This window comes from Phyllopteryx taeniolatus, chromosome 16, assembly GCF_024500385.1.
Source record: "Phyllopteryx taeniolatus isolate TA_2022b chromosome 16, UOR_Ptae_1.2, whole genome shotgun sequence".
Classification (NCBI taxonomy): domain Eukaryota; kingdom Metazoa; phylum Chordata; class Actinopteri; order Syngnathiformes; family Syngnathidae; genus Phyllopteryx; species Phyllopteryx taeniolatus.
In genome coordinates, this window is record NC_084517.1 from 11,330,860 (window position 1) to 11,357,175 (window position 26,316).

Sequence of the window (26,316 nt, forward strand, 5' to 3'; positions counted from 1 at the left end):
TCTTTGTGTGAGTCAGGCCGCGTCGGTCACACCCATACCCGGCTCTCCCCCTCCTACACCGCCCGCCATGTTCTGGAGGAGGGGAAACCTTTAGCCTGACGTTAGCATTAGCAATACTTTAGCTAGGCGGAGGCGCAACAAGCTCTTTGAACGCTGCAATAAGTACATTATCGTGATTTTAAAATTTTTAATTTTTAAAAATTATTACAACTCTAATTGGGGAATACATTTAGAGGTTTATAGCCCTGGACTCTCATTTAAATCTGGTCAAGTTCCGATATATACGGTAAGATACCGCCTGTCTTCAATACGTAGAGGAATTATTTAGATGTTTTCCAGAGTCCCTTAATCCAGTTTTCAGTGGCGATGTCTCCACCGAGCACCCGTCTCAGCTATTAGTAGATTTGCTACATAGCTTAGCATGCTAGTTTACTGATTTAGTACAGTTTAGAATGTGTAAAGATGTAGGGATGGGTATTATTTTAGTAAACACAAAGCAAGCAGTGCGATTAGACCCTGACTTGGGTACATTTGACGTTGTTAAATCGACCATAAAGAGAGAGAAGCCCTTCGGATGGCTAGCTTTGCTACCAACTTTTTCTTTTTTTTTTCCGTCAAAGTGTTCCCACACTTGGCGTGAATAAAATATCACTTGGCTCCACTTTCTTGTTTACCGAGGTGAGGAAAAAAGTAAATCCACCTTAAGCTTCCATAGGAGTACATTGCGAATAAAGTTAACTCGAGCAAGTTTACTCACAAGTTTGCTCGCATCTTGCTAACGTTAGCCTAACCGTCAGTTCGCCTCTAGGCTGTTTCGACTGAGATTTCAAAAACTTTGAACTTTTCTACGACTTTTTAAAAAAACAAAAAGCATTTTTTTTTTTGGGTCATCTCAAAACTCGCTATGGGAAAACAGAACGGGTGTATGTGAGTGAGCAAGCTACGTCAATGGTTTGTGAAAGCTCAGTCACGTCAGTTCAAGGAAACGTTGTGATTTGTCCTTTATTTAACAGCATCGCGTTTTTTAAAATTATTGTTTACGTTGTTATAGACTCCTACGGGTTGTAATGATGAATGAGCCCACATTTTCTTTGCTTTGTTGCTGTTTTGGGTCATTTAGCATTACGTTGCCAGGGCGCTGTCTCTGTACAGAATTGGCTGGGTTTCCTTAACTGAAATTGTAGGTAGGCACACAAGACTCTTTATCAGAGAAACTAATCTTGTGGCTGTGGACTGAGACATTGTGTATGTGTCACAAAGAAGGGTGGAAGAATGATGATGATGATGGTGGTGATCGTCATTGTTGTCATCTCTTGCATGACCAGGCAGTGGGTAGGGAGGATCAAAGCTGGACCTATTAGGACGTATCTTACCTATATTTCTAACTGCCATTGAGTATTATTAATCATACAGCACTGCCTTTCTTTATTATCTTTAATTGTTAATGATCATACCACACCGCAGAATGTCTATGACCCGAAGCCTGGTATACTGGAACTTCACCACACTGATAAGTGGTTGACAGTTGATATATTAATGCCATCATTGTAAAGGAAAATTGTTGCTCAAGTGTGCATGTCTTCAGTTTTGTACTCCGTCGACAAAGACAATCATTTACTGTCAGTTTCATCCGGGATGTATAGACAAGCATTCTCCCTATCTAACCACCCTAGCTTTCCATCGCTATGCTTTGTGGCTCTGTCAATGAACACCTCTTTTCGGTGTGCTGTATGTACCATTACGGGATAAGGAGTTGGTAGTTTCAACAAAGTTTTAATTCATAAACATAATCATAAAGAATACATCTTTCTAAAAGGAAATCAGTGAGAGATCTTTCGTTGTTCAGATTTCAAGTGTTGCAGTTTTTACAAACATCACTAACAAATTAAGTGTTTCCCAACTGAATAACTGGTATATAAAGGTTTATTCTCTCCTATACTGAATACTGACTTATTGAGTGATGACTAGGGATGCGCATTAGTTTAAATGTTCTTGTTGGATTATGGTGGAATTGCTAGTGAATCAAGTAAAAAAATAAAAATTATTTTGTGCTAATGTTCTGATCTGTTGTGTTGAGCAAAACAATGGTATGAGTTGTGCCATAGCTTTGGTATGCATGGGTTAGAGATGAAATGGTATGAAAATTTCATATCACAGTTTTGGTGACTAAATTATCACAGTTTTAACTATCATCACAATTTGGCTAAAATAGAAAAACAAGCAAAAAACAAAACTCAGATACCTGCATTGAAAATAGGGATGCACCGATACTAGTATTGGTGCAGATACTGTATGTCTGCACTTATACTCACTTGAAAAAAAATGCTCCGATACTATGACACGATACCACTTTACCAGCCTCCCATATACCTCCCAGGCATGTGGAGTAAGAGCCATATCAGTTGTGTGGAGATACTTTAAGGTAAACCAAATGAGAGCAATAGGTACCGCGGAACCAAATTTTTAGTCACCCTGCGAAATGGATGATGAACTGCTCTCTGTGGTGGCGGGACATCTGGCATGCATTAAGTTTTTTAATCTCTGCTCCGCGTTGCGAGCCAGCCGTGCTCCTGTCACAAAGCTGCGGTGGAGGAGGCCCAGCTGGCTGGGTAGAGCAAAGCAATGGATGGTGTGATAAAGTGTCACTTCACTTGTCCTGCTAATAGTTTTATTTTAGACCAAAAAAGGCCTTGTGTTACCTGCTACTTTTAAGTAAAATCTGTGGCAAGACTGTTGTTTTGAAAAACACACAGTTAACATGTCAGTTGTTACTCATAAAAGTTACATTTTACTAAAACTTATGCCCTGCTCAAGAAAAGTTTTGGTTTGTTTCTCAACAATATTTGATTAGAATAAAAAACATTTTCATCACAATTGCAATACATCAAGTATCAGTACTTTGTGTCAGCGAGTGCTCAAATATAAGTACTTGTACTCGTACTCCTGAAAAAAAGAGTGGTATTGATGCATCACCAATAGGTTTATTTACTTAGTTTATTTTTTGTAAAAGTATTTAGTTAGTTTATTTTTTGTAAAAGTAAAATGCGCCCCATCAGTCGGTTGAGCCAAAGTGGACTTCATGGGAGACGACCAAGGAGGACACCACTGTTGAAAATAAATCATAAAAAAAGCGAGATTGCAATTTACCAAACTGCATGTTGACAAGCCACAAAACTTCTAGGATAATGTCCTATGGCCACACGAGACAAAACTGGAACTTTTAGGCAAGGCACATGAGCTCTATGAGAACACCTACTGTATAACATGGAGGCTCTGGGGCTGCTTTGGTACATCTGGCACAGGGTGTCTTGAATCTGTGCAGGGTACAATGAAATCTCAAGACTATCAAGGTATTCTAGAAAGAAATGTGCTGCCCATGGTCAGAAAGCTTGTTCTCAGTCACAGGTCATGGATCATGCAACAGGATAATGACCCAAAACACAGCTAAAAACACGAAGAATGGCTAAGAGCAAAACATTGGACTATTCTAAAGTGGCCCTCTATGAGCCCTGATCTAAATCCTGTTGAACATCTTTGGAAGGAGTTGAAACATGCCGTCTGGAGAAAGCACCCTTCAAACCTGAGACAACTGGAGCATTTTGCTCATGAAGAGTGGGCCAAAATTCCCTCTGAGAGGTGCAGAAGTCTCATTGAAAGTTACAAAAATCATTTGATTGCAGTGTTTTCCCCAAAAGCTAAAAAATATCCATCCATCCATCCATCCATTTTCTGAGCCGCTTCTCCTCACTAGGGTCGCGGGCGTGCTGGAGCCTATCCCAGCTGTCATCGGACAGGAGGCGGGGTACACCCTGAACTTGTTGCCAGCCAATCGCAGGGCACATACAAACAAACAACCATTCGCACTCACAGTCACGCCTACGGACAATTTAGAGTCTCCAATTCATGCATGTTTTGGGGATGTGGGAGGAAACCGGAGTGCCCGGAGAAAACCCACGCAGGCACGGGGAGAACATGCAAACTCCACACAGGCGGGGCCGGGGATTGAACCCGGGTCCTCAGAACTGTGAGGCTGACGCTCTAAAGCTAGAAAATAGCCCAGTTTAATTAGTTTGTTTTTTTAAAAATAATTTTGTTGAACCACAAAGCAGAAGCAGCCCAGTCCCAGCTATTTTGGGACGAGAGGCGGGGTACACCCTGAACTGGTCGCCAGCCAATCGCAGAGCACATATAAACAAACAACCATTCGCACTCACGGGCAATTTAAAGTCTAAAACCAACCTACCACACATGTTTATGGGATGTGGGAGGAAACCGGGGTACCCAGATAAAAACCATGCAGGCATGGGGAGAACATGCAAACTCCACACAGGCGGGGCCGGGATTTGAACCCCGGTCCTCAGAACTGTGCAGCAGATGTCCTAACCAGTCGCCCACCTTCCTGCCGCCTATATTTTAATTAAAATTTAAAAGCGTCAGTTTTTTTTCTTACCACTTACTTATACCACTGTCATTTTGTCTACGCTTATCTTTTTCATGTCATGCTTCATATGAAGATAGGTGCCTTGACCTTTTTTAAGAAGATTGCTGTGTTTTGTTTGGTAAGGTCTCAGGCTTTGAAGACCAAAGAGCGTATGGCCCAGGTGTCCACAGGGAGCAGTCAGATGGGCTTTGGTCGAGGCTCATCCCAGCCCAACCTCTCTTTTCTTTCAATAACAGAGGGGTACCAACAATTTTGTCCACGTGTGTATCCTGAATTAGGTTGGACTTGAATGTTGCTTCATGGGTGCTGCACTTCCACACTTCCAAGTGCCGGCGTTTTTGTTTCTCCAGCATTCCTTTATTACCTTTTATAATCCATTATTGACATTTTGAATCGATTGAGAGATGCTTACAGCTGCACTGCGATCTAAGATTAATTTTTCTTTCTCCCACCCCGTGTCAAGTATTTTTAAATTAATGTTACATGTTTATCTTTACTTAATTTGCTGGTTCACTGCAGCCTTTCCAACTTGGTTCCAGCTTTGTTGAAGGTCTGACCGGCAGAATGTGCCTCTTAGCGCTGGATTGTGTTAACTTGTAAAAAATGTCCAGAGGCAAGTCTTAGTAAATGTATGCATGTTTGATGGAGCTGTTCCATTTTGCTGTCCAGAGAAAGAAAAATGACCATAAAATGTATACTCGTACTTTTTTGCCCGACCATAGGTTTAGTTCACTATAATGTAAAACTCAACACGTTAACTCAGTGTCTGCCAGGCAGAGCCAAATGGGCAAGTGGAGCAGTGTCTTGAAAGGGTGGGAGCACATGATGAATGTGTGTGTTCCTCCTCAACTGCAACCTGCTGTTGGTTTATGGTTGTCCTATTATTTTAATGGCAGGAGGTTGACTTGAGTCATGTAGTCTTTTGTTTTGATGATCCTCTATTGACACATTTTCACACTTCTTTTCTGCACAGACTTGTGGCTCTAGTGAGTGTGGCACAAAAAGGACTTAAGGAAAGGGGTCCAGCTGTGTTTTGTGGTGGGAGTTGTTCCGGTGTGTGTGCTCGCATGCGCATTTGTGTATTTGGGGTGGGGGTAATAGTGGGGGTTACGAATGGACAAGACAGACTCTCTTCTCTTCCTCCTGTCTGCAGTGAGTGAATAGGTGATTCTTGCAGCAGATGTGTAATTAGGCTTCAGTCGTATTCATGGGGATGCAGGGTGATGAGGGAAAGTTTGTGGGGTAGCGGGGGCATGCTCCACAGGAATCACATTTCACTGGCATTAAGTGAATTTACGGGATGTGCCAAGTTGTTTTCTTATTCCCTAAGCACTCTCACTCATCCTAGTTTCCTCTCCAGCTGTCCCTTCATGGCATGGATAGGCCGGAAGCAGCCCTCACAATGAAACATTCAAGTAGTGTCTTTGCAAATGAAATGTACAACTCTGTACACTCCCTACCTAAACTGTTTGCACCATCACTTAGTTGTAGGCATGCTGGTACATGCTTCGTGCACAATATGATATTACTGAATAGGACATGTCCACAACCCCCCCCCCCCTTGGGATGTTAGGTAGTAATGGTGTTGAGTCATAAAACCTAGTGTTCTCTTCATTATTGAGACCAACAGTAACAGTGATTCACATATTCAGTTAAAAGTGATTCACTTGCATATTATAGTTTATCAATTATTTTAGTTTTTTAAATTTATTTTAATTATTAGGATTAAGAGTGGCCATTGCTGAATACGGATGCTCTAGGTCAGGTGTGTCAAACTCATTTTTGTCTCGGGCCGCATTGTAGTTATGATTTCCCTCAGAGGGCGGTTAGAACAGTGAAATGTTTAATCACCAAATCATATTATTACCATTACACAACAAATTTAGGGATAACTAGTTTTGAAATCAGAAGACAAGGATAATAGTTTGTTCAAGTATTGTTTAAGTTACTGTAGAAGAAGGGTTTGGTAACAGAAAAATGCAATATCTCAACATTATTGTTTATTATTATGACAATTTGGAATTTGGGTACAGATTTGAGCAAAAATCACGGAAGTTGACGAGCATGAGTTGCTTTCGCGGGCCACATAAAATGATGTTGCGGGCTGCATCTGGGCCCCGGGCCTTGAGTTTGACACCATGCTCTAGGTGCACAAGATGAAGTTAATATTTTTAACCTAGCTATGATTAATATTCACCTCAGAACTAAATGACTTTAATTTGTTCTATTCTGCTTTTGAAATGTATCAAACATTACAGTCAGCAGAACTTGACCTAAAAAAAACAATCTGTATTTTTAAGTCTTAATTTGATCTTGTTCATCTTTTTTTTTTACCTTTAAACAAACAATTTCCGTGCCACAGACTTGACTCTCTTGACAATAACCGTTTACATCATGATCCTTAAGACCCTCTATCATTTGGAGTCTGCTATAGAAGAATCGAGATTTAAAATTTAACACGTAGTTCCAAGCCTTTCTTGGCTCTAAAGTTATCACTGTTCTAGTAAGGCAGTGTCTTTGAATGAAATCGTTTTTTAATCATTTAGATTCAGCAAATATCAGATCATATGCCATCCTCTTATGATTTTTATTTCACTTGATCTGTAATGATTTGTATGTTGAACATATGCTTCTAGTTAGGCCAAGAAAATCTGACAAGTTTGTTGTGACTGATTCTTAATGCGTCACTGTAACATGACATCTGTCACCTGTTTTTCATTAACTTTTATTTTGTACATCCTAGGTAATGGCACTGCCGTACTTTGTGTGTGGAGATGGTTTTAACAGACGTTGTTCTGGGGGACTCGGGAACACTGCACTGGCCTGAAGAAGCCTCATAAACTCTTATCCAGCACAAACGTTTTTCGACAAGGAGACTTCTTACTGAACACTCCTATGTGAAAGACAACACACCCGTTGCCTAAATACACAAATCTTTTGAAAGCTCCTATCCTCGCGAGAGTTCAAATTGTATTTATCCTCTTGGTGTCCCATCTCAGCATCTCAACGCCACAATGCCAAGCTCTACCATCCGTCGCCAAATGAAGAACATGGTGAACAACTACTCTGATGCAGAAAAGAAAGTCAGAGAGGCCACCTCCAATGACCCCTGGGGGCCCTCATCTTCACTCATGTCTGAAATCGCTGATTTAACTTACAATGTGGTGGCCTTTAGTGAGATCATGAGTATGATCTGGAGACGGCTCAATGACCATGGCAAGAACTGGCGCCATGTTTACAAAGCGCTCACCCTGCTTGACTACCTTATCAAGACCGGCTCGGAGCGAGTGGCGTTGCAATGCAAGGAGAACATCTTTGCCATCCAGACTCTGAAAGACTTCCAGTACATTGACAGAGATGGTAAGGACCAGGGCATCAACGTCAGAGAGAAGAGCAAGCAGCTAGTGGTCCTTCTTAAAGACGAAGACCGTCTCAAAGCAGAGCGGTAAGATACTCATCATCAGATTCAAGCATAGCAGGTGTTGAAGGATTTGTGTATGTCCTTACTTTAAAGTCTTAATTTTGTAAGCAGCCTACCCCAGAGTTATTGACTTTAACTAGTTTACCAGACATATTAATGAAAGAGAGGTATGAAAAATCTGTCATAAATAATTGATTGGATTATTAGTAGGCCTGTTAACTGTTTGTTGTTGCGAGCTAGCTTGCAAGCTAACAAGCTAGCCTGGGAGCTAACGAGCTTGCGAGAACACGGGAACATTAACTGTATATTAAGCATAACCTCAGTGGCACACATTCAGCCAGTAGTTAACAACAGTTAATGTCAAAGTATATTTGCTTGACAGGTGAAGGGCTCGTTTTCAGCAGACCAACCACACAGTCGCCAAAGGAGATTTTTTTGCCATTCTGATTGAAGATCTCTGGGCAACTGTTTACATGTGACGTGATATATTCCGATCGTCTGTATAGATGATGTGCACTACATTTAATCGGAACAGCTTAATAGATCATTAACTTTCAGTCAGTTTCAGTAAACTAAGGAAATACAGACTGTCTTCAAATGCGCAGTTTCCTCAATGCCCTGGGATTAAACCATGAAATTACTATTATTATTATTATTATTATTATGGTGATTGCTTTATGGCTTATTTATATAACTGACAGTTATTTTTTTGTATTTACCATTGTTGCTTTAGTGTTGTAGCTGTAAATAAATGCCATTTATTTACATTCATCCATTTTTAAGGGTCAGTTGGACTGAGCTAGTATTAGTAACAGCCTACATTTTATCCATTTTCTGTACCGCTTATCCTCACTAGGGCCGCGGATGTGCCTATCCCAGCTATCTTCGGGCGAGAGGCAGGGTACATCCTGAACTGGTCTCCAGCCAATCGCAGGGCACATATAAACAACCATTCCCACTCACATTCACACCTATGGGCAATTTAGAGTCTTCAATCAACCTACCATGCATGTTTTTGCGATGTGGGAGGAAAACCGGAGTACCGGGAGAAAACCCACGGGGAGAACATGCAAACTCCACACAGGCCGGGCCAGGATTTGAACCCCGGTCCTCGAAAACTGTGAGGCACATGTGCTAATCAGTCGCCCACCTTCCCGCCGCCTATATTTTAATCAAAATTTAAAAGCATCGCAGTTTTTTTTCCCCCTGGTTTTCCCCACATACTTATACCACTGTCATTTTGTCTACGCTGATCTTTTTCATGTCATGCTTCATATGAAGATAGGAACCTTGACCTTTTTTAAGAAGATTGCTGTGTTTTGTCTGGTAAGGTCTCAGGCTTTGAAGACCAAAGAGCGTATGGCCCAGGTGTCCACAGGGAGCAGTCAGATGGGCTTTGGTCGAGGCTCATCCCAGCCCAACCTCTCCACTTCCTACAGTGAAGAGTATGGCAGGTCAGAGGGCTCACCTGCCTCCTACCATGGCTGTGAGTACCATTAAAGCACACCATGTGCTCATCCCGTATGTTTTCTTTTTCTGTTTATGTATGTATGTATATATTTTTTCCCGATTTTCCATACCGCTTATCCTCACTAGGGTCGCGGACGTGCTGTAGCCTAGCCCAGCTTTTTTTCCCCCCTTCTTCTTATTCTTATTATTTATAATAATTTCTATAATACGCAAATACCCCAGTTACAGTGCTGTAAATAGTATTGGTCCCCTTCTGAAATTCTTATATTTTTGCATAGTTTACCCATTTTAATGTTTCAGCTCATCAAAGAAATGTCAATATCAGACAGCTATAACCCAAGTGAATTTAATTGGTGATTTCATTTATTAAGGAAAAAAACCTATTCAAAGTTACATGGGCCTGTGTGAAATATATCCCCCCACCCCCCTTGTAATTGTGGCTAATCACAATGTTAATGTTCACTAATCACACCTAAGCCTGATTACCACTAGACCTGTTCAATCAAGAAATCACTTAAATATAATCTGTTGTTACAAAATTAAGTTGGACAAAAGATCTAAAAAGCTGCACCGAAATGACACGATCCAGAAAAATTCCAGAACAGTCCAGACATAAAGTAACTGACATCTGTCTGGAAAGGGTTACAAAAAGCCATTTCTAAAGGTTTAGGATTCCAATGAACCATAAGGAGGCCATTATCCTCACATGGAGAAAACATGGAACAGTGGTGAACCTTCCAAGGAGTGGCCGGCCTACAAAGATTATCCCAAGGAACAGCAATAGCTCATCCAGGAGGCCACAAAAGAACTCAGGACAACTTCTTAAGAACTGCTGGCCTCCCTTGCCTCAGTTAAGGTCAGTGTTCATGACCCAACAATAAAGAAGAGACCAGGCAAAAATGGCATCCATTCCGACGCCAAAACCAGTGCTGACCAAAAAGGACATAAAGGCTCGTCTTACTTTTGCAAAAAAACATCTGAATGATTCTTAAGACTTTTGGGAGAATATTATATGGACTGACGAGATGAAAGTTGAGCTTTTTGTAAGGTGTGTGTCTTGTAGCACAGCATTTCAGAAAAAGAACATCATACGAACAGTCAAACATGGTGGTGGTAGCATGATGGTCTTGGGCTGCCTGCTCCTTCAGGACCTGGACAACTTGTTGTGATTGACGGAACCATGAATTCTGCTCTTTCACTGAAACTCCTGAAGGATAATGTTCAGCCATCAGTTTGTGACCTCAAGCTGAAGCACACACAGGTTCTACAGCGGGATAACAGTCCAAAACACACCGGCAAGTCAACTTCTGAATGGCTTAAAAAAACAAAATGAATGTATTGGAATGGCCTAGACAAAGTCCAGCCTTGACTCTGATTGAAATGCAGTGGCATGACCTTAAGGCTGTTTATGCTCGAACACCCTCCTTTTTTGCTGAATTCAAACAATTCTGCAAGGAAGAGTGAGCCAAAATATCTCCATAGAGATGTGGAAGACTCATTGCCAGATATGGAAAATGCTTGATTTCAGTTGTTGCTGCTGAGGATGACCCCACCTGTTATTAGATTTAGGTTTATTTTTCACACAGGGCCAGGTAACGGAATAGTTTTTTTTCTTTAATAAATGAAATCACCATTTAAAAACAGCATTTTAAGTTCACTTCGGTTGTAGTTGTCTATTTAAATTTGTTTTATGATCTTAAACATTCAAGTGGGGAAACTGAAAAAATATAAGAATTTGAGTATACTTGAGTAATTTAAGTATTGAGCCAATACTTTTTCACGGTACTGTATTTAACTCCTTAAATGCAACCCCAAATCTGCTTTATCACATATTCTCGCTCCCTGGCTTTTCATTGTAGAAGTTGAACCCTTTTTCTTTGGACTATGCTCTTTTAATGATATGCTCATTAGGGATGTCCCAATCCAACTTTTTCACTTCCGATCCGATCCTGATATTGCAGCCTTTAATTTTGGCCGATACTGATATCGGTCCGATCTGATATCAGTAATAATCATACATACTTTACTTATTTTTTAGAAAATGTTAGAAAAGGGTTGATGAAATGATATTACTCAGAGAACAATAATCAGCAACAGTAGGTATGAGAAAAACTGACCCATTTATTATTATTAACCAGTGGGTTAACTTTAAAAATAAGTGTGCTAAAATTGAATAAAATAAATACAAATTAGGAAATCCTGAAAAATAACTTCAATAAAACCAATAACAAAAATATACATTTAAATTGCAACGTATCCAATGCTTAACTTACACATCAGCATATTCTACATTTGAATAGATCAAATGCAATGTTAGGTCCTTAGCAACCTGTTATTGTGATCACGTGGGCTCTGCATGCCATCCGGGCGCTGCTGGATAGACGTGCTGGAGCGGAGCATGCAATGGACTGCTTGTATAAGAGTTGTAAAATAGGAGATTTTAGATCAAGTCCAATCCGATCCGATACTCGTTTTTTGTTAACATCGGACCGATTTCCGATCTCAAAGATCGGATCGGGACACCCCTAAGGCTCATATCTATTAAAATTAGTTTGGGTAGACTAGCTACTAAATATTGTGAGTGTGTAAAAAGAGAAGCAAGTACGGACATGCAAAGAAGAAAATTAAAATAAAGATACAGATCGAATCCATTTCTCTGTGAAGACAGTGTCTTGATGATAATTACAATACTTTTTGTTTCCGGTGAGTTTGTGATTCAGTGTTCTACAATACGCAAGTGACCAAAACACCCCACAATGGCATCTATGAAATTGAGTTAAAAATAATCCAAAATCACAGTCACGAAATTGGTTAACACACAGAGGTAAAGGCGGGCACACAGGAGAATTTGAAATGAAAGCGTGAACCTTAGCCTGTTTTCTTTATACCTTTTGACACCCAGCCGTTTGTACACAGCACCATGCTGCATGTGTGAGTCTGTGTGCGTTTGTATACATTTGGTTTGAGCCTGCACGGATTATGTGTGTTGCATGGAGTGCGTGCTCGACCTTAGTGTGTGGCCCACATTACTTCATGTAAGTAAGCTGCAGTATGTAGCTCTCAGGCGGAAGGTCCAACAGCTGAGTCATCATTTGAGAAAACGGAACTACACTCTGGCCAATAGGAATAAGACTGAGCTGTCGCTGTCGAGAGATTTTCGAGATTCCACTTGAGGTTCTGGGCTATTGTGTGTTGGCAGAGTGTCACTGAAAACAATGCAACTGTGGAGTTGACCTATCATAGGCCCCTTGTTCCCAAAGGGTCTAAAGTAGGGCAGAAACCTACAGTATTTGCAGAATAGAATAATGTACTGACTAATTGCATGCCATTTTATTTTCATTTGCATAAGGCTCTAAACACAGTACACAATTGCTAATTCTGTGTCAGCGAGTACACGAATGAAAGTATTTGTACTTGTTCTTAGTCTAAAAAAAAAAAAAAAGGTATCGATGCCTCCCTAATACTTAATTTGGCACACAATAATTTTTCAAATATCTCTGCAAGCATTAACAGTGTGCATATACAAACTACAAGTTGCTGGACTCATGCTGTGATGGATCATATGTTCCATCCTTGTAACGTTATCTAATTCAATATCTTTAAAAAAGAGTCGCCGAAGTTCTGAAGATACACCTACAGACACTTACATGGTATCTTCTGTATTGTTCAAGTATGATGTCTATAAATGTCTCTGTGTGTGATTTTGTCCATCAGCCACTTCTCCCAATGCGGGATCAGAATTAGAGCAAGCCAGACCTCAGACGAGCGGTGAGGAGGAGCTACAGTTGCAACTGGCTCTGGCCATGAGCCGAGAGGCAGCAGAGCAGGTACTAAACGTGTGCTATGTGGCAGATCATGAATACACATCTGGGTAGTTACTTCGTTTTATCAAATCAGTCTCATGTTTGACAAATGGCTTTGATTGGGCTTTGATTGGACTGGAGTTTCAGATTAGATGAAAATGTCTGAATGGAGCCCATGTATTTATTTGACAAAAAAGATAGAAATAAAAAATATAAAATAACAAAATAAATATTGTGTGTAGTTTTAGGTTTACAGGTACATGAATTATAATCCACAGTATACCATATTTTCTATACAATGACAAACCTAAGATGACGTTTAAGACTACCGTATTAAAAGTCTCAGTTACGGGGTCTATTTCTGAATTTAACACATACATAAGGCACACTGTATTATTGGTAAAACACACACTATCTTGAAACATACGGTAGCATGCATGCACGCTAAAACAATGTTTTTAAAAAGGGGGCAGGAGCAAAACTGAGTTTGGTTGTACTTTATTGAAGTATTTAACAATGTACTCACATTATTTTTTGATCAATCCTCATCCACAAATTCATCAAAGTCCTCATCTTCTGTATCTGAAATGAACAGCTGGGCAAGTACTGCATCAAACACGCCAGGTTCCCTCTCGTCATTGTCGGAGTCAGTCTCGTTGCCGTGCGGCTCCTCAGAAATGATGCCGGGTTTTACGAAAGCTCGAACAACAGTGCAAGCAGACACGTTAGCCCAAGCATCCACAGTCCATTCACAATTTGTGGCGTAACTCGCCAGGCGCTGCCTCCTCGTCTTAGTAAAGCTGTGTTCGCCATCTGTCATCCATGGCTCCCACACCGCTCTCAACTTCACTTTGAACGCCCTGTTTACACGGATGTCCAGCGGTTGGAGTTCCTTCGTCAAGCCTCCCGGAATGATGGCAAGCTCCGAGTTATTGCACTCAGTTGAATGGTGACTGTAGAGACGCTTCTCCCGGCTGTTCTTTGATCATTAATCCATTCCTCGAGTTGGTCTGCCACCTCGCCTTGTTTCCGCGGAAGCTCAGCTTTATCTTCTTGACTTGGGGAAGCTCGTTTTTCTGCTTCCTCCAATTGCGAACCATGGGTTCGTTGATCTTGAATTCTCTCGCGGCTGCTTGATTCCCATGTTCCTCCGCGTTCCTCTTAGCCAAACTGATGCACATACCGGAACTATATACCTACTGGGGGCGTGTCTTTAGCGTCCTCTATCACACGCACCCTTCCCCCTTTAACGTCCGCATGCTGTCCTCAGTCACGTCCGCCTTTCCTCTATATAAGCAGCGTGTCGGCAGGAAATGCTCCCAGTCAGTCAAGCGCAGCGCTCAATAAAGTCACATAACAACATTTACAGATTTTGGAACTCGGTGCACACACAAGGCGCGCCGCATTATAAGGCGCCCTGTCCATTTTGGAGAAAATGTAAGACTTTTAAGTGTGCATTATGGTCGTGAAAATAGGTAAGTAGCATGGGTGCAGTTTTTTTTCTCACTGGTGCCCATTTACAGGAGGAGCGGATACGCAGAGGGGACGATTTAAGACTACAGATGGCTTTAGAGGAGAGTAAGAAAGGAGGTCCAGACTCTGGCAAACTGGCACGCAAGAAAAAGGAGGTAAGTAACCATCAATAGCATGCACATGACTCATCACCATAATCCTAATTTAGTCCCTTATTTTGCCTGACCTGAACTCCCCCTAAAGCAGCAATGATTCCACAATGTAGCAGAAGATGGCCTAGTTAGCCCAACAATTTTGTGCCTCAGTAGATGGCTGACAGAGCAAGGCCAACATGACTGTTCATTTTATGAGATGACTCCAAATACGGCTTAGCAGTCGTATATTAAATGAACAGTTCAGAAAATCATTTTCCCTCATGTTGCTTATGTTGTCTCCCACCACAGTATTTTTCCTCTAACTATTTTCAAATTGACATTGTCTCATTTTAAGCCGCAATCATCGCTGATGGATTTGATGAACGTTCCACAGCCGGGTCCTGGTGGTGATCCCTGGGCCGCAGGAGCTCTGGCCAAAGGAGACCCCTGGAAACATTACGGTATACAGATTTGGATTTTCATGATGTTGACATACTGGCTATGGAGACTGAGTCTGGCCCATCACATAATTTGTTTTCTGGTCCACTAAAGCAAATAGTGTGTTTACAACATGTTATTTTAATTTTTGCAGAACGTCTGTCCCCAAATTACAGTGTTTCTTAAATCTTTTATGTATAATATAAGCATTTTTTTTCACCAACTCTCTTCTTAAAATAGTGCTGTGAAAATGTATTGACCCGCTGCACAAATGTCTATATTTTTGCATAGTTTCACCACACTGTTTAAGCTCATCAGACAAATGTAAACATCAGACAAATATAACCCAAGTGAACTGTTTTTAAATGGTGATTTCATTTATTATACACACGCACACACACACACACACACACACACACACACACACACACACACACACAGAGTGGAACCTCGATAAAAACGGACCATCAGGACTGAACAATGTGTCAAAAATTGTTTTCATTTGTCACTTAAAATGCCATTGACAATGTCTGTTAGTTCCAGAATTAGCCGGTGTTGTTTACTGGCGCTGTGGTGCAATTAAGGCAGAGAATGGGAGTGACGTATTTCCGGGTCACAGATGTACAATAATAATAGATCCTCCCATAACTACGAGGTGGCCATGTTGAATGTGGCGGCCATGTGACGATATCTCGTCTATTGTACATAGAGCAGCGAGAGAGAGTGGCATGGATGCAGTGCTAACTCTTGAGTAGTACAAAACACATCTTTGGAGTCTGGAACATGCTGTTTTTGGAACATTGTTTTTTTTGTCAAGCCGTTCACTTTTGGCAATGGATTTGGAACTAGGAAGCACACAAATTCCTTGCAATTCATGAAAGCGACTCGCCTACAGTGACTAATGTTGCTCAATAATGTCACCATGACCAAGCACACCGGCATAGTAAGTTTGGATAAAATGTGTACTGGGTGTTTTAGGCTACAAAAAACTTACAAAACAATAATTTTGTACTGTGCAGTAAATTGGGAGCACAGGGCCTAAAACAAAACAAAACTGCTTCAATGTAACAAACAATCAGCATGTGTGTGTATAACAACAATGAAATCCAGGGGAAATTGTGTATACATAATAATATGATAAGGTGGTTATACATATATAAATATGATTTCACAGTTATAACGGCCCTCTGTGGTAAACCATAAGTAAGATGTTGTCCGTGATGAAAATTTAGTTCCCTCCCAGGACTTTGTGAATGTACAATATAAGGCATAGCATGAGTGTGAGTCTGTGACTGTGCCTCACCTCTACCTGCAGCTCAAAGAACTGTTGGTTGACTCTTTGTCAGCTCGGAATGCGGCTCTGCAGGCCCAGTGACAATAAAGCAAAGCGTGGAGGAGGGTTTCCACTGCACAAGTTCACCCCTGACAGACCTCATGGCCCTTACCATGTTTGTGGGGGGGAGAAATAAGCGCCTATTTCTGAGTGGCTGTGAAAAACCACCAAGAACGGTTGCATCGCAAATTCTTTGCACTGGAACATATTTACCCAAGACCTCACACACAGTTGACAACAACAACTAGTTTGTTCACTTACCCCACTTACATTAAAAGTGAGGCAGTTGGAAAATTCTTACACAAACTTGAGATCCTACACTGTAATGAGAAGATACTTCATTTTGTAAGAAAGGTAGTGACCGAAGGACACATCGTTTGAGTTAAAGGTCCAAAGAGGGATGGGTTGGTCATGTGATTGCTGCCTGATAACCTGCAAGAACATCTCCTCTGAAACTTCCTACTTTATTACCCATCCACTGTTATACCTCATTTCCCTGTGAGCCTCCATGATTACCCTATCCATATTTTGCCACTCAGTAAAACTATCTCCCGCTCCCAAGGTTCTCCTCCCAAGTCGGCAGCATCAGCGGACCCATGGGGGGCTCCTGCCTCAGTTCCCCCCATGAAGAGCACTGATCCCTGGGCATCGAACTCCACTCCGGTATCCGATCCCTGGGGGTCGGCAGCTACTCGCCCTAAGGCTTCCAACCCAGGTAACCCATAGAGAAGCGTGCTAAAATGAATGTGACATTTTCAATGATGAGGTAATAGTATGACATCTGGAACAGTAGTGTGGAGACTTACATGCCCTTTGGTTGTGCCATTTGCCTTTTTGTGTCTGTCTCCTTTACTCTACTTAGATATCCGTACACATTCATATATGTTTTCTGTTATCATCTGTCCATGTGTTCGTGTTTGCGTTATATTATATGTGTATGTTGTCCCCATGCAGGTAGCTTTGACCTGTTCAGTGAATCCAATGGTACGTCCAAAGAGGACTTCTCAGAGTTTGACAGCCTGCGCTCCTCCTCCTCTGTCCCTGCTGGTACTCACCCTGTCCTTGTCTCCCTATTGACACAGTCTGTGTTGTTTTTCCTCTGTGCCCTCAGATGTCCAATATTCCTGTCGGGCACACACGTGTCCTGTCTTTGTATGGATGTACAGTATATACTACTGGACTAGGGCAATGAGCCATGGCAGCCGTGTTTCTTTTCCATGACAAATCTAAAGAAAGAAATGCCGCCAAAACAATATGATTTTGAAAAATAAGGCATTTTCCCTGGTCTGGTCTTGTATCACTGTTAGTCTTGTGGTGTCACAAACATTAGACCTGAACCTTGTTGTTATTGTAACACCCTTTTAAATCTGCTATTTGTACTTTTTTTTTATCGTACGATGATAATCAAGAACTCAGTTACCCTAAATTCCTAACGTACAAGTAGGTCTGCAAAAGGTTTCCAAAAATCAACTTGGCTCAGGTCTTGATGGTTTTCTCGCTTGTGGTTAGATTCTGTGGTGTAGGGTGGCACTGGATGCAGATCTGTGCTTCAGCTCAATACAAACATGCCGGATACCATCAAAGAACGGAACATAAACACTGGCTTGAAGATAGATTTCCCAAAACCGAAAGAAGGCCTTTATGGAAAATGTGTTGAGCATCTGTAAAAGCAGCAGTCAAATCCAGTCACTTCTGAAGTGACTGGATAAAATCTGAAGGATTCCTGGAAGAGTCAATATACCCTTTTGTCTTTGTCATATATGAATTGCTATTCTGAGATTAGTAGGTCCCAATGAGATTAGTTTGTCCCAATGACACATGTCGCAAATGGCTTTCTGGGTTTGGTGCCTCTCCATCACTCTTATCATCATTGCTACCAAAAAGGCTGTCTGGCTCTGATGTCCTCATAATAGTGTCTTCTTATTAATTTACTACATCAAATATGGATTGTGAAATCATCATCATCATTTTGAATTCAACTTTCAATGTTGAGATGTTGTTATGAGCAAAATACTACAATTCTGTATAATATATTTATTTATATTATAGCAGGGTCACCAACCTTTTTAAAACAGAACTACTTTTATTAGTATTTATTAATGCGAAGGGCTGTCAGTTTGAAACACACTTCGGAAATAACGAATTTGCTCAAATTACCTTTAATTGTATGTTGTTATTCATTATGATTCTCAGCTATTTGAAGACACAGATTATGTTAACGAATATCAAAAATGAACACGGTAGGAAACAAATACCAATAAGGAACACTTTTTCAATAAATCTCTCTGCAAACGTTTACATGTTCAAATAATCACTTCAACAAATTTCCGAGGAAATCCCAATGTCCCATCACTGATGAGCTATTTTTAGAGTAGGCCATTGGGGGGTAGCTGGTGCCCATGGGCACCACATTGGTGAACCCTGCTACATAGTTACAGTTTGTACCTTGAATGGCTTGTCTTAGTAGTGTATGTATACTGTAAGTTGTAAAAGAGTTGCAAATCGTTTTCTGCTTGTATTCATGTTTTACACAACATCACAACTTCACTGGGTTTGGGGTTTGTAATATTATACAGTATTGTTTTTTGTGTGTGCAAATATTCACTGATTTCTATTTTGATGGGTGCAACACATTCCACAAAAGCTGGGACAGGTGCAACAAAAGACTGGGAAAGTTGGTAAATGCTAAAAAAAAACAAAAAAAAAACAAATGTGAACAGTTAAGTTCCGCGTCATGATGATTGGGAATAAAGGGAGCATCCCTGAAAGGCTCAGTTGGTAACAAGGATGGGGTGAGGTTTACGATCATTCTACTACTACTTCTACTATTCTAAAAGTGCAAGTTAAAACTCTTAACAACACAGGATGACAATACCAGTCACATTCTGCATGTGTTACAACAGTATGGCTTAGTAAAAGATTGCGGGTAGTAGAATGGTCTGCCAGCAGTCTACGCGCATCTCTTGAGAAACTGAAGCCGTATATCAACCAAAAATATCTTGTCTTTGTAGTGTATTGATTTGAATGTATGTCAAAGTATTTATTGTACTGTATTCTGTTTTCATTTATATTCTACTCAACATCCCAGCTTCATCGTAATTGGGGTTTCTACATGCATAGTGTATTATTATTTTATTTTACAACTTGTATTTTCTAGGTGATGGTGTTATACCATCTTCTGTTCCCTCCCAAGCCAGTCTTGCTAGCAGCAGCAGCTTGGACCTCTTCGACCCCCTTCCCACATCCATTTCTACTTCTTCAAATCCAACCAGGAAGACTCCAGAGTCTTTCCTGGGCCCCAATGCTGCCCTGGTCAACCTGGATTCTTTGGTGACCAAACCGCCCCAACCTGCTCCAGCATTCAACCCGTTCTTGGCTTCAACAGGTAAGTTGACGTCAGCTTTTAAAATGTAATTGTTTTTAGCTGACAAAAAAAGAGAATCATTCCTGGTTATCATCTCTAATAAGAGGTGTCCACGTGTATAGCTGAAAGTCTCAAAAGCTTGAATGCACATGTTGGACACACACAGGAGTTAGAATTAGAATCTATTTAAGAGTTGCTTAGTCAGTAGCAGATCAATTCATGCTTGTATGTATTGCCCTTTCAATGGGCTGTTTTTGTTATGTAATGCTGAGAATGTTGTCACAAATTTTAAGAATAAATATTTTGAAAAATATTGTGTAACATTAAACCCCATGTTATGTATGGAAGGAAGCAGGAAATGCTGAATGTATTCACAACCCAACTGTAACAAAATTCTTCTTTGTGAGAAATAAAATGACGTGCTTGTAAAGGTAACCTTGTGATGATGTAGCATCACTCCATTTAAATTTACTACTATCTGTACAGCAATCTGTGCAGTCTATGTGAGCAGTAACGCAATAGTTGCTGCAATGTAGTGAAAACTGTTATACTCCTAATATGTAGTGCACACTCAGAATACATGGATACAAATGCTATATTTAAGCAATGTGACATAAGAGGACATGATGTACACACATCTTCATGGCTCTGATTCGGTCGCAAGCATGAGGCTGCAGGCTGTTAAGTTAAAAGTCCCAGTGCTGCTGTTGTTGCAACCCCAATTCCAATGAAGTTGGGATGTTGTGTTAAACATAAATAAAAACAAGACAATGATTTGCAAATCATGTTGAACCTATATTTAATTGAATACACTACAAAGACAAGCTATTTAATGTTCAAACTGATAAACTTTATTGTTTTTAGCAAATAATCATTAACTTAGAATTTTATGGCTGCAACACATTGGGACAGGGTCATGCTTACCACTGTGTTACATCACCTTCAATAAACATTCAATAAATGTTTGGGAACTGAGGACACTAATTGTTGAAGCTTTGTAGGTGGAATTCTTTCCCATTCTTGCTTGATGTAAAGCTTCAGCTGTTCAACAGTCCGTGGTCTGCGTTGTCGTATTTTACGCTTCATAATGCGCCACACATTTTCAATGGGAGACAGGTCTGGACTGCAGGCAGGCCAGTCTAGTACCCTCACTCTTTTACTACAAAGCCACGCTGTTGTAACACGTGCAGAATGTGGTTTGGCATTGTCTTGCTGAAATAAGCAGGGGCCTCCATGAAAAAGACGTTACTTGGATGGCAGCATATGTTTCTCCAACACCTGTATGTACCTTTCAGCATTAATGGTGCCTTCACAGATGTGTAAGTTACCCATGCCATTGGCACTAACACAACCCCATACCATCACAGATGCTGGCTTTTGAACTTTGCATCCATAACAGTCCGGATGGTTCTTTTCCTCTTTGGCCTGGAGGACACGACGTCCACAATTTCCAAAAACAAATGTGAACTCGTTGGACCACAGAACACTTTTCCAATTTGCATCAGTCCATCTTAGATGAGCTCGAGCTCAGAGAAGCCGGCGGCGTTTCTGGGTGTTGTTGATAAATGGCTTTTGCTTTGCATAGTAGAGTTTCAAGTTGCACTTACGGATGTAGCGCAAAACTGTATTTATTGACAATGGTTTTCTAAAGTTTTCCTGAGCCCATGTGGTGATAGCCTTTACACATTGATGTCGGTTTTTGATGTGGTGCCACCTGAGGGATCGAAGGTCACGGGCATTCAATGTTGGTTATCGGCCTTGCCGCTTACATGTAGTGATTTCTCCAGATTCTCTGAACCTTTTGATTAGGCTTTACACGATCAGGATTTTTGGGCCCGATCACCGATCAGCGAGTTTAAAAAACCGATAAGTGATCACCGATCCGATCACAAGATGGAGGAATGTGTCTATTTAAATTACCTCTTCAATTACTGTATATACTTGTGTACTTAATTGCTCAAAAATTTATACTTACAATAAATTATGTATCTTTGTTCCTCTATTTATGCCAGTGAGGCATAGTGACAGACAGAAGAAATGAATGGTCTTCTATTAGATGGCAGGAAGTAAATACAGTAATTAATGTATCCACTTTTTGTGACATTTTTGTTTGTTGGTGTGCCGTGAGATTTTTCAATTGTAAAATATGTTCCTTGCCTCCATAAACGTTGGAAATCACTGCTATAGTCAGATCGTGTATTCTAATCAGTCAGGTCAAACCAACATTACATGACAGAAATAATGGGTGCTAACTTACTGTAATTAAATTACTTTATTTTTAATTAAATTACTTCACCCACACTGAAACTTTAGAGCATGATTCGACAGAACGGCAGGATGTATACGTCCAACCGTTCATACTACCGCCTGTCCTGAGCACCGGTGACCACCAACACGTTTTTCCCCATTTTGTCCTTATAATACCGTCGGCTCGCGCCACTCTTGTTGCCGTCGCCACAGTAACGAGTGTATCCGGTCGCATTTGAGTTGACAAGATAAAGCCCAATGATCGTAAAGAACTGGATGTGGAATACAAGATTTTATTGCAGTAGTCTGACAGGGCAATCGTGAAAGAGCAAATTTGTCTTGTAGTCTGATCCGGGCATTACGTGCTGTCTGTCTCCGACATGTTGTCTGTCCCACACCGCTGTTTTTTTTAAACAACTTCTTTGGCCATCACATATTTACAGTACTACGTCAAAAGACACACGACAAGGCTAAAAACAAACTAACTTTTGGATTCAAATATACTGTACACGTGGCGACGCGAAGTAAATGTCTTTTGCGGTTGATCGGATTGGCGAATTATGACATTAAAGCCGATCAGCATAAAATGTTAAATATCGGCCGATACCGATCAGCTCGATCAAATCAGTGTAAAGTCTACTTTTGATGATATTATGGACCGTAGATGATGAAATCCCTAAGTTCCTTGAAATTGTACGTTGAGGAACATTGTCCTTAAACTGTTTGACTATTTTCTCTCGCCCCATCTTTGCTTGTGAATGACTGAGCAATTCAGGGAAGCTCCTTTTATACCCAATCATGGGACCCACCTGTTCAATTAGCCTCTTCACCTGTGGGATGTTCCAAACATGTGTTTGATGAGCATTCCTCAATTGTCTGCCATCTTTTTTGCCACCTGTCCCAGCTTTTTGGAACATGTTGCATCCATAAAATTCTAAGTTAATGATTATTTGCTAAAAACAATAAAGATTATCAGTTTGAACATTAAATATATTGTCTTTGTAGTGTGTTCAATTAAATATAGGTTGAACATGATTTGCAAATCATTGTATTCTGTTTTTATTTATGTTTAACACAACATCCCAACTTCATTGGAATTGGGGTTGTATATCATCCCTAATGGAATGACTTGTCCAAAATCAAATTGCTTGGTTGGAAGTAACTTCTGTTGTATAATGATTCCAATTGATGATAAAAGATTGGAATTATATTGAGTGAATTCTTGCGCTCCTGACTTCCACTTTTTATTTAGGTGGCGCCGCTGCAGGCTCCAACGCTCATGCCAATCCCTTCCAAGTGAGCCAGCCTGCTCCACCAACACTCAACCAGATGCGAGTAAGCCCCATGCCTTCGGGGTTCGCCAGCGGCATGGCTGATTCCATGGCCATATCATCCTTGCCCACCCAATCCATCACCATGGTCCCTTTGGCAGGCATAACCCCTGTGGGACGCCCGATGCCTGCAGTGGGGGTCGGTGCTATGCCCCAGCCACTGATGAGCATAACCCCCCAGGCTGGGGCGCAGACCACCGGAGCCACCAACCCGTTCCTTTTGTGAAGGGGATTACTGCGGACAACTTGCGCCCAGAATACCCTCACCCCACTTCTTATCTTCTTTTAAGCTATACAAATCTTCATCAAGGACTTGTCTTGTCCCATTTATCCTTTTTTCTAACCAACCTCCGCCAAGGTCGTAGACAATGTGGCAACCTTAACATGACCACGCTCTTCCTCCTCTTCCTCTCTGCTCTCTCAATGCTACAAACTGCCTAGTCCTATGTGTTCCACTTCGATCCGACACTGATGTAGATCACTGTCTATTTGGCATCAGAGTTAGAATAGCAGGGGTCTTTACAGTTCCCCCCCCCACACAGAGGCAAGTTTAGACAGTCAACTTGTCTCTCACTCTTCCTGTAGGATTGCGCCTTTCTTCTGTGGAGTGACACAAACCTACTAACGCCAGGATCTTATCTCATCACTAGAGCTAATCGTTTTTAAGCCCTGTCAGCTAACGAGTGTGTGCATGCGTGGGTGTATGTGTGTGTGAGTGGTTGCACATAACAGTGCTATTACACTGTTGTATTTTCCAGTAAGCTTTTCCTTCACTTAACTGGAGTTAGAATCATAGAGACCGTCAGATATGTTTATACTCTGTGTGTATGTTTGTGTGTGTGTGTTCGTTCCGAAGCAGGGATTTTGCACATTTTTTCTTTTTAAACAAATGATTACAGCGACTGTTGGGCTCACCATTACACCTTAGCGTAGGCAAGGAAGCTAGTTGTAAAACAGGATGAGATGGCTTAAACGTTGACTTTTTCTATACCACTCCATCACAGCGCTTATCTGGGCACCCAATTGGACCTCTCCCTGACCTACCACAAAAAACGTTGACCTCCAGGGGGTCACGGTATTAACATTGTGAATCCTTTTCAAAGGAGATGAACTCCCTGTCCAAGTTAAGTGGCCGCTCACAGATGCAGATCCTGCAACTCAAGTTGATGTATGACATTAAATCCCCACCCAAATGTGTTTAGACATAAATATATGAACTGTGATAGCGTCAGTATTCAACAACAGTGAGATGTGGGAATTTTTTTTGTTTGTACTAGGGTCAAAGGGAAGGGGGTGTGTGTGTGTGTGTGTGTGTTCAGCTTCCATGTGTTCTTGAATGATAAATGTCATTTTGTAAGTTCTCCCCTGTGGTGATGGTGTCTGCATTTTGGTGTTGGCTCACTCAGCCAATCAGCAACTTGGAGAGTGGAGTTACTTTGACATACCCATCTGGAATGATTTAATCTGCTGAAACCACACCTGTTTGTGCTGGTCTTTTGATCGCGGGAAGACAACGGCAAACTGTATTCCTGGGAGGTAATAGGTCATTTTTTTGCAATTATTTCTCTTGTTAATCCTTAGCAGATCCTTTTTACGTTGTTGAGGTGTGTTTACTAGTTGCATATTCTAAGGTCATTCTTTAGAAGCACAACTGTTACCAAAGTCACAGCGACTGATCTCCGAACCCCTCCCGTTTTTTTTTCTTCTTCCCAGAGTAGACCCAGCATCAGGGTCACATTTAACTGTTTTTCCTATTAGTTTGATGCACACTCCATTGTTACTATTTCCCATGTTGTTTATAGCTATGTTTAAGTTTGTGGAAAGTATCTCTATATTGGAGTATTATTTTGTAGAAAAAAATGAGCGTGTGTAATAAGAGAAGATGGAGACAACTCTCCTCTCTCTTCAATTGTCTATCACTGCCAATATTTTTACTTGTTTTCTGTCCTCTTTTAGTGTGTTGCCGCCCCCTCCTATCTGCTGTGCTATGCTAGCGAAACAGGATCATTTTTGCTCTAAATGCAGACATTTCTCTCAGGCAAATCATTGGAGGGGCAGCTTAAACTGTGCATGAGGTGGACTTAGCAGAAGGAAGCTGGTGATTGTTATTTTATTTTTTTTATATAATGCTTAGCTCATATATTGATGAATTGAGGATGCAATGCGTACGGCCCAGAAAACCTTGTTAATCACAAAAAAATATATGCAAACATTGCCGTAAGGTCATTTAAAAAAAGATAAATTCATTGCCTGGTGTGTTTTGCGAGTACTCTCGTTTACTTAACTCTGCCTAAAGTAATATAGCTATGAAATGCTGTTTTCTCACCCTCCTTGATTTAACTAACATTCAAGCGATGATGGATAAATGTAATAGCTGTATTAAGAGGAAAAAACGTACGGTAACTGTTGAATTATGCTTCAAATGACCACTTTTTCTGACAGTTTCCAAGTGATGGTATAGTTAAATGTAGCCTGCGTGTTGCAAGCTCATGATACATCACTTTGTATTCACTACGCTTTTATTGAGAGGAATAACTGACCTTAGACTGTGTTTATATGCATTAATAGCCACCTTTTTATTCTCCACGTCTAGTTACCCTTATTGTAGTACAGGGAGCAGGCTGCTTTTTATTCGATACGTGCTCAATCTGTCAGCATTATAACTGTATAATATAATTTATCATTTGTACTATTGTAACATACCTTTCTTTTGTTGAGCTTTATTATTCTGTGTAATGGGTTTTTGTAGGAAACGTCACCGTGGAATCCTAACGGCATCTAAACAAATGAGCACAGCAGGCCGCACCCTGTTGGATGAGTGTAGCTGCATTGGTTTCAAAATAAAAATGTATATCACTTCA

At 40.9% G+C, this 26,316-nt stretch overlaps 1 protein-coding gene across 11 annotated transcripts; it reads left to right on the forward strand.

Annotated features, from left to right (window-relative positions):
- Positions 1–26,316, forward strand: epn2 (epsin 2). Of its 11 annotated transcripts, none has more exons than XR_009784642.1 (10): positions 1–286; positions 7,185–7,886; positions 9,194–9,348; positions 13,047–13,159; positions 14,659–14,763; positions 15,098–15,203; positions 17,076–17,228; positions 17,376–17,560; positions 19,707–19,898; positions 23,377–23,515. XR_009784642.1 is itself a non-coding variant. In XM_061748377.1 (10 exons), exons 2-10 carry the CDS (start codon positions 7,456–7,458, stop codon positions 23,679–23,681), a joined length of 1,653 nt encoding a protein of 550 aa, XP_061604361.1. In that variant the 5' UTR covers positions 12–286; positions 7,185–7,455; the 3' UTR covers positions 23,682–26,316. The 11 variants fall into 11 exon arrangements, 7 of the variants coding, with proteins under 7 accessions (XP_061604365.1, XP_061604361.1, XP_061604359.1 ...); XR_009784641.1 differs by having other exon boundaries at positions 2–286; positions 19,671–19,898; XR_009784643.1 differs by having other exon boundaries at positions 3–286; positions 17,376–17,497; positions 19,671–19,898.